The sequence below is a fragment of the Zeus faber genome (genome assembly GCF_960531495.2).
Source record: "Zeus faber genome assembly, chromosome: 5".
NCBI lineage: Eukaryota > Metazoa > Chordata > Actinopteri > Zeiformes > Zeidae > Zeus > Zeus faber.
This window is the reverse complement of record NC_137192.1, coordinates 10,104,285-10,115,030: the sequence shown is the minus strand read 5'-3', so window position 1 is coordinate 10,115,030 and position 10,746 is coordinate 10,104,285. Positions and strand designations below refer to the sequence as shown.

The window sequence follows — 10,746 nt, the reverse complement described above, 5'->3', positions numbered from 1 at the left end:
CTTGTGCGGGACGTCGACTTTCGCGGCATCCCAAAATTCTCTCCCTTCGATTGTCGCAAACTCATTTTTTTTTTTTTTTGCCGAAGCCAAAACGTCCCGCGCCGCGCACAGGCCCCCCTCGGGAGTTCGCCCCCCTCGGGTTACGTCGCAACGGAAGGTTACGCCAACCGCCGCCGCTCCGCCGCTGACGTCCCCAGGAATGACAGCCGGGGCCATCGGTGCCGCCCTTTACGACGCGGGGCGAACCAATCGGAGCTCCCGCGGACTTCGGCTGGGCGACGCCGGCGCCGCCGTGCGCATGCGCACGTCCTTTGCAAGCGCTTCACTTTTTCACAAGCGCGCAGGAGTGTGAAGATGGCGGTTGGCCCCGCTCGGCACGGAGAGCTGTCATCAACCGCGGAGCGGAACAAGGCGTCGCTTCGGCATCGCGCGGCTTCTCTGGAGTCGAAGGCGTCCGGCTGGTACCGCGGGAGCCGCCGGGCCAGGCGCGAGACAGCCGTTAACCATACGTGTGGTTCCGGGACCGGGGGCAGCGCGAGTTAACGACGTCCAGCTGGGACAGGTACTAGACACTGCGCTGTGTTGTTTCGCTTTTCGCAGCATCAGAAAGTACAGAACGAAGCGGAGGGGAAAGTTCCCACCGCATTCAAGTTGCTTTCAACTCAACTTTTAACATAAGTTTGAGTTCGTACTCTTTTTTTTTTTCAACGGGGATCCGTTGGTTGGTTCAGTAACGGACGGACGGACGGACGCAGCATCCGCGATGCAGCGCACGGCCGAGATATAAGCCATTGTTCCCCAACGCCTTTTCTCGTCGTTTTTGGAGTGTTGTTTTGCCACGGCACACTTTTTACAACTACGTAATTCCGCGGCACAACGCTATCCCGTGGACTTGCGAGAAGCGGCACATGACGTCACAAACGGTGCAAAACGTCACAAACATGCATACCTGCCCTTGTTTTGGTTCTCACTGTGCGAAACCCGAGCTTGTTCTGATCAACACAGAGCTGGAACTGAGGAATAAACAGCCTGGCAATTTTGATCTTGCAACATAAAAGGCATTTCCGATTATTTATTTATTATTACTTTTTACATGATGTTAAAAAAAAAAGGAAATTCACAGCACACTTAGTGATAAACACTTGATGTCGGTATCTCTTCCCAGATTGAACACATTTTGGTTTCCAACCAGTGAATGGAGGCCAGACCATGAACTCTCACCGTGCAGGAAGTGGGACTACAGTGACCAGTGGCACGAGTGACAGCAACAATGCCCCGATGTCAAACAGCGTTATTCAGACCAACTCCCACAATGCCGTGGTTACATCTCAGCCGGGCGGACCGACAGCCATGCGGGAGGCCCCGGTGACTTTTAACGGGAACAACAATGCCACGGGATCCGCTGTGGTTGCCCAGCATCCGGCCTCAGTGTCGCACCTAATCAAAGCCGAGGCTCCTAAAACCATCGTACACTCAGCACAGCACCAGGGGCTGTCACCCAGGAGCTCCACCGCTTCCAGTCCAGGCGCGGTCCGAACCCTGGCCGCCCAGATGCTGGTTCCCAGGCTCACGCAGGGCTCCCCCCGTGGGCAGCCCAACATCCAGAACATCCAGCTCCCTCCAGGTGGGTGACTGGAAATATCCTGTAATAAACCTGTAATACCTTGATGATTGCTCTGCTTCTGGCTACATTAATCCCATCATCAGCCGGTCTGTTGCAAGTGTCCATCTATTTCCACCTATTTAGTCAAAAAAATAAAAATAAACTAAGAATTTTGTGTAATCTGAGTCAACAGATACCAATGAGCTGTAAGTCTGATATACTTTACATATTCTCACGGAAATTATTTACACCACACTACAACTCCTTTCTAATTTAAAGAAATGATTAAGGGTTAAAGGACACTATAGACAAAATGAAAATATCCTAATATTTTAACCAATACCATGGTAACAAATTTGAATATATTTTGGGCATGACTGTTGGCGCGTTTGAAAGATATTTACAAACAAGAAATATTTGAGTAATGATCATTAGTAATGTGGGTATTATAAACAAGCAAGTAGTTATTGATAAGAAAAGCTAGAATCCTCTACAAAGTTCAGAAAATGGCTATATTGTAATGCAGTCTCAAATACAACATTTAACTATCACTATATTATGAGAATCAGGATCCAAGATGATAGGCCGATCTGGTCCCATATCATGAGATTGATATTAAAACCATAGATCACCTTGTGCTACTTGTTTTTGTTTATGTTTTCATATAAGCATGGTATTGATAACAATTTCCATTGGGCTATAATATCCAGTGTTGATGGGCACTAGTGTACACATAGAATACAGCATTTTAGATCATTAAAACACATGTATAACTTCATATCATGTATGTATTTTCAGAAGTTCCTAGTCTGTTCTATTCATATCCCTAAATTGTCTCGTGTATCTTTTAATTTGCTTCAGGGATGGTGTTGGTGCGCAGTGAGAGTGGGCAGCTGCTGATGATCCATCAGCAGGCCCTGGCCCAGATGCAGGCCCAGGGCTCCATGGCTCCTCGGCCTGCTAACCCTACCAACCTGCCTCCTGTTCAGGTAGGTCAACCAGTCCAGGTTCAAGGCAAGCAACTACAGGTGAAAATGTTTGTTTATTTATTTTATTTTATTTTTTCCTGAATCTGGGAATTTCATTATTGTGGCCATGGCCAGTGTGGCAGTTTCAGGGCCCTCCGGCACAGAGACACAGACAATGCGGTTGAGAAAACACAGTTTATTGTGGAGAGGGGGCTTGATACAACAAGGCCCGGAGCAGATGGACACAGGTCGTGACAAGGCTCCTCTCTCCTGAGTGTGTGTGTGGAGATGGGGATTTTACCTGTTGCTCGTTAGACCAACCAACGAGAAACAGCTATGCAGCCACTCTGATCCTGGGCCCCAATTACCTAGACCCAGGACAGATGTGGCTACTCAAACCACACCATCCCCACACCACACATATATATTATATATCTTACATATTTCACATTACACCATGCATTGGCTCCCTCCTCCTGAAGGTCCCCGGGAACCCCATCATCAGCAGGCAAGTCGTGCCCAGCAACATCATTCGACATGCCTCTTCGGCTGCCACAACTATCTCCCCAATCACTGCTCATCACCATCATCGACATCCTGTACTCCAGGTCAGTGTTTCCCTCATATTAAGAAAATAAAAAAATCCTTATATACAGTAGTTGATACAGAACAGCACAAATAACTCATATGAGGTGCAGGCTAAAAGTTATATACAGTATGTTGTTTATATGTGTATGTATAATGTAATATGGCCTTGTGATTGAGAAAGGTGTGTATGAAATGTGTATGATTAAAATGTGTAATTGTCTCTCTCCTCTCCACCCAGAGGTCAGTTGGAGCTGCACTACCTGGGACCGGCCCCCAGCCTGCCAGCACTGCTACCTCTGCAACAGTGAGCAATGTTAGTTGAGCTAATTCCATGGATCAGATCGGGCAGGGCCTCTAAATACAACACGGGGCCTAACCAGGCTGTCATTTTGTCTCTTTGAATTTGTCCTTGTCTTCTGCAAGGAAACAATGGAGAATGTGAAAAAGTGCAGGAACTTCCTGTCCACGTTGATCAAGTTGGCCTCCAATGGGGAGCAGTCGTCAGAGACGGCAGCCAATGTCAAAGAGCTGGTCAAGGACCTGCTGGTGAGTGAGTTGTCACACAACAGTGCATTCTGCATGGCTGATCCGATCACTGAAATCTACAAATCCATAACAGATTAATTTATAAAATTTTTCTCATTGGCTTCTCAAAAGTGAATCAAGACATTCACTCATCCACCTTTCCAGTGACTAATATACCTCTTAGAGTACCCTGCCTTTCTTCTGATTAAACCAGGAAGGCAGGCTGGAAGCAGCGGAGTTCACCGACAGATTGTACAAGGAGCTCAACTCCTCACCACAGCCTTCTCTTGTGCCTTTTCTCAAGGTTAGCCTCAATGTTATTTGTTTTGTTTACTAGCAGAGTCAAACCTTTCTATGTACGGTATATTATCATGCTGTAGTGACAGCGTGATCATTTTTTTCACCTGACAATACATCTTCCAGAGAAACCTCCCCGCCCTGAGGCAGCTCACTTCCGATGCAACATCGTTCATCCAGCAGAGTCAGCTCACTCAGCCAGCCCCTGCCGCCCCAGCCTCCACAAGCTCTCCCATCTCCAGCACAGTTACTCTGAGCAGCCAAGGCCCTCGCTTTGCTGCACAAATGACCAGAGCCCAGATCCAGCCAGGCCTCAGCAAGCCTGGACAAACTACCCAGATGGTAACCCCCCACTGAATCTGAAGGTTGTTCCTAGAGATATTGGTTAGAACTTTGAGTTGAAGGGCGTGAACATTTGTCATTTTTCTGGGAATCCATACCGGGGTTTCCCCTTCATTGGCCACTCGGTGGCAGCCACTTTAATAGTCACACTGCATTCTTAAAACGTTGCCTTTGAAGTGTATTACTCATCGGCATTTTCTCCTTGAACAGTCAACCACCCAGGTGCTCCAAGCTCAGCAGCAGGGAGCGATGCTGAGGCCCCAGGTTTCCTTGACAACCACACCCATGGCGTCCCTGAGGAACCAGGCTCCGAGCCACATTCTGCTGGGACAGCAACAAGTTCAGATGAAACCACTGCCTTCAGGTGGGGATGGGTCATGTGCCTAAGTGCATGTGTCAAGGTATGTTCGAGACATGGTATTAAGCCTTCAAAACCACGTTTCCTTTTTGGTTCCTCCAGTGAGGCCTGTGGCAACTCCTGCCTTCAGACCGATTCCTCCAGCAGCGCTGTCTCCTGCACTAAAAATCAAGCTGAAAGACGCTGGCAGTACTTTTAAGTAAGCACAAAATGATCATTGTTTTGGCAAATGTCCTTGAGGGTCTCAGTCCAGCGCAACTTCAAATGTTTCCTCAAGGGTTTCACTTGAAGATATTGAACCATTAAATCAAGTTCTGTGGTTTACGCACCAACCACAGATCCCTACGATGGTTTTAAAGCCATAGCATCGGTCGGTCTAGCTCTGTGAGTGCTTGCATTAAAACACAGTTTCAGTCTGTGGTGGATCTAGCTGTGGGCTTGAACCACTTGAACCACGGGCGGTGTCTTGCGCGTCCAGGGACGATGATGACATCAACGACGTGGCCTCCATGGCGGGGGTGAACCTGTCGGAGGAGACTGCCCGCATCCTGGCGACCAACTCTGAGTTGGTGGGAGCGGTGACGCGGTCCTGCAAGGACGAGGTGTTCCTCCACACCTCCATGCTGCAAAGGAGGATGCTGGAGATCGGTGAGACTAGATACGCACGCTTCACTTGGCTTCACCATCGTCTGAGTCGATTCCTTGCTCTTCAACAGCTCCTCACTGTGTGTATCGGATCTTCCTCTTCCAGGTAGGAGGTTCGGGGTGATGGAGCTGGGTGGGGACGTCATCACATACGTGTCCCACGCCACCCAACAGCGGATCCAGAACCTCGTGGAGACAGTCTCTCAGGTGGCCCAGCAGAAAAATTCCAGTTTCAAGGTTTGTTCACGACCTGTCCTGATGTCAAATGGGTTACGGAGGGCAGATCCAGATCTGTATAGGCCTGCAGTACCTGCCCTGTTTTTTGTTTTTTTTTTATTTAAAATGTTACGCTTCATTATTGATGTATTAGATCCATGATGAACCCTCTTTATCTCCACTGGATGGTACTGTGTAACTACAGGAGGAGGGCTGCTACGAGCAGAGCGGTGACGTGCGCGCTCAGCTCAGGTTCTTTGAGCAGCTGGACCATTTGGAGAAGCAGCGGAAGGAGGAGCAAGAGCGGGAGATTCTCCTGAAGGCAGCTAAGGTACGGTACCATCACCGGCCTCCTTCTTGGCTCGCACTCAAAGGCCTGGTGTTTTAGTGTGAAATCAAAGGAAATCCAGAAGGAATAGGTGACTTTGCTCTCAGGATCTAGCTACGCCTTTCACCGCGGGGACAAAGAATAGTGCATAGGCTGTCATTGCCAGCGAGGCTCCCATTTTGATACTATTATGCTCTATTATACTACTACTACTATATTATTCTTGAGTGACAATTCAGTTTGAAATATTGTTATCTTGCAGTTATTGCAGTTTGATACTCAAACGTTTTGCATATTAAAATGCTTTTTTTAAACACTAGAACATGGAAAACAATTGAATTACCCTTCAAGCATTATACCAGAGGAGAAGCAATAGAAACAAGAAGTGTGACTGGTCTTGAAACAAAAATACGAAGTAAATATATTCAAGTGTCTCTGAAGTCATTTAAAAAGAAAAGCAATATACCTTAGTCTTATGTTTCGGCAGAAGAATTTTCTAAAGTTATCTTTATTGAATTATCGTGTTTTGCATATATTTGTATTCAAATAATGTATGATGTTGTCATTAATGGTGCTATTATGTTGATTTGTGTCTATATAATCAGTTTCAAATTGCTTCAAACATTGAATTCACAACCCATATTGTCATGCCTTTTGCCAATGGTTTTCCAATATAAAGCATCTAATCAAACTATTAAGGGAGGATGAAATCTGTCTGTCTATTTGTCCTTCCATTATTTCAACAACCGTTCATCCGATCTACTTCACACTTGGCGGGGATATTGCTGGAGACCCAAGGACGTGAGGTGTTGAGGCACTGCACTGGTATAATATAAAGAGAAATGTAGCACATCGAATGCTTTACGCAATATATTTTTGCCTGGATCAATTTTTCTAATAGGAAAAATGTAATCAAATGACATGACATTTAGAAATGTAATTTTCAATTTCAACTTTTATTTTTGTTAATGTGAAATGTCTAAAGCGTCCCTTTAGGGCCTGTTCAGTGTCTTTACAGGTTAAGGGGCTCCCTCTTGTGGTTATTCTATTGATATACTTGTCTTGCTATTCATGCCAAGTTTTCAGTTTTTGTTGTGTGCACTTTGTTCACTGTCAGTCACAAACCACAGCAAATGTATGTTGCTATTTCTTTGTTATTCTGTCCTGTTCTCGCCATTCAGAGGCTGTTTTGCATAGCTAGATGCAAAGGAGGAGAGGAAAAGATTGCACATTACTTACCTTGTTAGCTATGTGTCTAGCTGTGCACGGTGTGTGCATGCTTCAGGCAGAATCCATCCATAATTCAATGTGGTGCGGTACATCCTCAGTCAAGACCGGTTGCACACTGATGGAGCTTTGAACTTAGCGCCATGCCAAGCATCAAATACTGTATTTTTTTTGGCCCTTGCAGTCTCGAGCTCGGCAAGAGGACCCGGAGCAGCTGCGGCTCAAACAGAAGGCCAAAGAGGTTGGATCAAAGTGTAGAGAAATTTAGTTTATGGATAAAAGCAGCCTCTGTCAAAGTGTATTGATTTCTTGCTGTGTGGCACGATCCAGATGCAGCAGCAGGAGCTGGCTCAGATGAGACAGCGGGAGGCGAACATGACGGCTTTGGCCGCCATCGGGCCCAGGAAGAAGAGAAGGCTTCTGGATTCTCCATCCTCTGCTGCCGCAGCTGAGGTACTGCAAGCTTCCACACCCATTTCCCCCATGAACCCAAAACTCCTCTTTGACTATTTTGCCTATCACACGCCATCCAACTGGTGTTTTCAGGGACCTCCGGCACAGAGACACAGATGACGGGCTTTCAGACACAAAATTTATTGTAGGTAGTGGGCTAGATGGAATAAGGCCAGGAGCAGATGGACATGTGCGTGACAAGGGCGCCTTCTCTCAGTGTGTGTGTGTGTGTGGGGATGGGGTACCCACACACACACTGAGGAGAGGAGCCTTTATCTGTTGCTCGTTAGACCAAGCAACAGGTATGTAGCCACTCTGATCCTGGGCCCCAATGATCTAGACCCGTGTGGCTTCTTAAACCACACCATCCCCACACCACAGCCTCACAGAGCTATATTGTAGGTCCCAGAAGTAAAAATCTCATTAATTTTCAAGATTCAAGACAGCGATGCCTGAATGGCTGTTTGGGTGGCTGTTTGGATATTTTTGTTCCTTGGATGAACATGAAATTTGCATTAGTGTCAAACTATTAAGTTCTGTCAAAAAAAAAGAGTTAAAGGCACAAAACTATAAAGAGCAGCTTTAGGAGACCCCCAGAGAGCACTGTATAAGGAGTCATCCAATCACCAACGTCCATTGTCTGTTCCGGTAGAAAATGAGGTAAAACACAGTGACTTTTGTTATCACAACAAAGTGATGCACTGGAATGAGACGTCCTAAAATAAACTCTCAAAGCATACAACTTCAGCACTCAAATTGGTTATCTCTATCATCACAAAAGAAAGAAGCAGCAGATTCCTTCTGTCAAGAAAGAAGCAGCAGCAGCATACAAACACAGTGACATGGTTTCATGTGAAGGCCAGAATTTGTATTCCCCAACGACTGTACATTTTAAATTTTCATTTTAAATTTCATTTTCTTTACAGCTTTAATTCCTCTTGACTACCCCACTGTCTTGAAAATAGTGTTCCCCCGCCCTCAGCTCAACAGTAGTTTAAAGGTTTTTACACTCAAACAGATATTTGAGGCTTGTGGCGATCTTTGCTCCGAGACATGAAAACTTCCTTGTTGATGTACTTTTTCATAAAATGGTTTCCATGCTGCTGGTGTGTTTATGTTGCAAATAGCCATCATTCACTTCCGCAGAACAGGAGTTTGGGGTGAGCAGCATGGGAGTGCTGGTGGTGTTTATATGCTCCATCAATAACCCACCCAGGGAGGAGCAGCGGAAACACCATCATACATATATAACCTTTTTACCCAACCAGAATAGGCGTTAAAAATGATTTTGGACTAATATTGTCAGCGGTCAATCATACAGTGTATCGCTAGTGACTATTATTTACAACTCCTAGGCCAGCTGAATTTATCATAGTTTATTTTCCTCATCCGCAGTACAATTCTTGAGGGATTTTTGCTTGACTTTAAAAAATTCCATTTAAGTGGACATTGTAAATTGAACTCTACTTCTTTTCCAAACAAATGTCTCACTATTTACTCCACCATTTCCTGTTGTGTCTGTGTTTCATCCATGCAAGCAGGGAGTGGGATCCAGCCTGTCGCTGTCTGGCGGTGCTGGTTTGTCAGGCTCCAGACCCATGCGGCAGCGCGTCACACGCATCAACCTCAGGGACCTGCTGTTCTGTCTGGAGAACGAGCGCTTCTCCAGGCGTTCCCACTTCCTCTACAAGGGCTTCCTCAAATAGGCCAGCGGAGGAGGAGAGGACACACAGGCCTTCATAGCTCCCTCAAGGCGATATGGCTCGACCCATTTCCAGGTGCTGTCGTGTTCTGGCGCAGTGGCGGCGGCCATGTTGGGCGGTGCTTCACGGCCTCGTTCTCAAGTAGCGCCCTCCAGAATGGGCTTTTCCTTGGCCACACCGTCTGCCTCGCAGCCTCGCAGCCTTGCAGCCTCAGCCGCGCTACCTCCTTCCTCAAAAAGCGCTTCATTGTATTTTCCTGCAGAGCGATCATAGACATACAACCTCTTTTTAAAATTTCCTGAAAAAGAATAAGAAAGACTGTTTCTATTGGAGAAGTTATTTTGTATGGACTAACGACTTATTGTACAATACACTTTAACAGAGTACAGTCAATTAGATTTTATGATTGTTTTTATATGTGAAAGATTTTTAAAAATTCACGAGATTTTTTTATGGTTTTTATAGATCACCCACTAATAATTTTGTTATCAAACTATAATTAGTTAGAACTCCACACTGTGTAATCTACTGAGTTGCCTTCTTAAAACAAAATAAGCCATATAACATCCCTAAAGGAAGAAAGCAATTAACCCGTGTGTTGACACTGTCTGTCTGCATCGACACTACTTGGACTGATTCAACATATTTATTTACTAAAATCGCTTAAATTAATTTCCTTGTATTTATTTATTTGACTTGTTGTGTAGCTCAAATTGAAAACCTCTCACAGTAGCATATTTATTAATGTAGAAATGTTTATGAAAATTTTCATATCTCCCAATTTTTACCACATTCAGGTACTTCTGTTTAACCTGTACAGCTATGCCAATCGTTAATCTACCTGAAGTTTCCTTTTCATCTCTTGTCCATTCCACAAGCAATGGGCGTCATTGTTAATTGATGAATATATCTAAATTTATCATGACTAATTAGATTAAATTACACCTTTCCAAAGAGTTTTTTTTCAGCTTGAATTTTGTAATAATTTCATGACAGTGTTGATCGGTAAATTGACCCAATGGCCTAAAAGGATGTGCAAATATTTTGGTGTACTATTGGACAGCCTCTAGCTTTTGGTATCTACGGCTTCACAACTCTTGGAGACGTCTCCTAACCTGTGTATTTGTAAATGCTGTACTGAATGATTTGCAATTTTATAGAATTGGAATAGTTGACCCATACATTGGAAAAAAAAAAAAAATGGATTTTCTTTCTTGGTATTGGAAAAAACTTTGAATAAATATAGATTTTGCTAAAACTGATATGGTTCTTAGCATGGGGTTTTGGGCTTGGGGTTTTGACCAATTTCTTATTATGAGGCACTGGGGGGCAGCAGCGCTTCACCACTAGAATCTCTGGCTGTGAACTATTTTCTATTTGGCACTACTGGTTGTCACGATAAATACCTCTGGGATCCCTCCTCGCTCTCCCTGCAGATGATATTGTTTAATCTAACATCTGTATAGCAAGATGTGCAGAACACAGTTTTTGGC

General features: G+C 45.1%; 1 protein-coding gene across 2 annotated transcripts; it reads left to right on the top strand.

The window, feature by feature from the left end:
• Positions 1–346: 346 nt before the first annotated feature.
• On the top strand, positions 347–10,452 carry LOC307230846 (transcription initiation factor TFIID subunit 4-like). 2 transcript variants are annotated; one of them, XM_080001306.1, is made up of 16 exons: positions 347–562; positions 1,166–1,624; positions 2,465–2,592; positions 3,054–3,179; positions 3,398–3,463; positions 3,583–3,705; positions 3,899–3,988; positions 4,108–4,323; positions 4,534–4,687; positions 4,784–4,880; positions 5,160–5,329; positions 5,433–5,563; positions 5,748–5,873; positions 7,282–7,338; positions 7,428–7,550; positions 9,092–10,452. In XM_080001306.1, exons 2-16 carry the CDS (start codon positions 1,210–1,212, stop codon positions 9,254–9,256), a joined length of 2,187 nt encoding a protein of 728 aa, XP_079857432.1. In that variant the 5' UTR covers positions 347–562; positions 1,166–1,209; the 3' UTR covers positions 9,257–10,452. The 2 variants fall into 2 exon arrangements, with proteins under 2 accessions (XP_079857432.1, XP_079857431.1); XM_080001305.1 differs by having other exon boundaries at positions 9,089–10,452.
• The last annotated feature ends 294 nt before the right edge of the window (positions 10,453–10,746 follow it).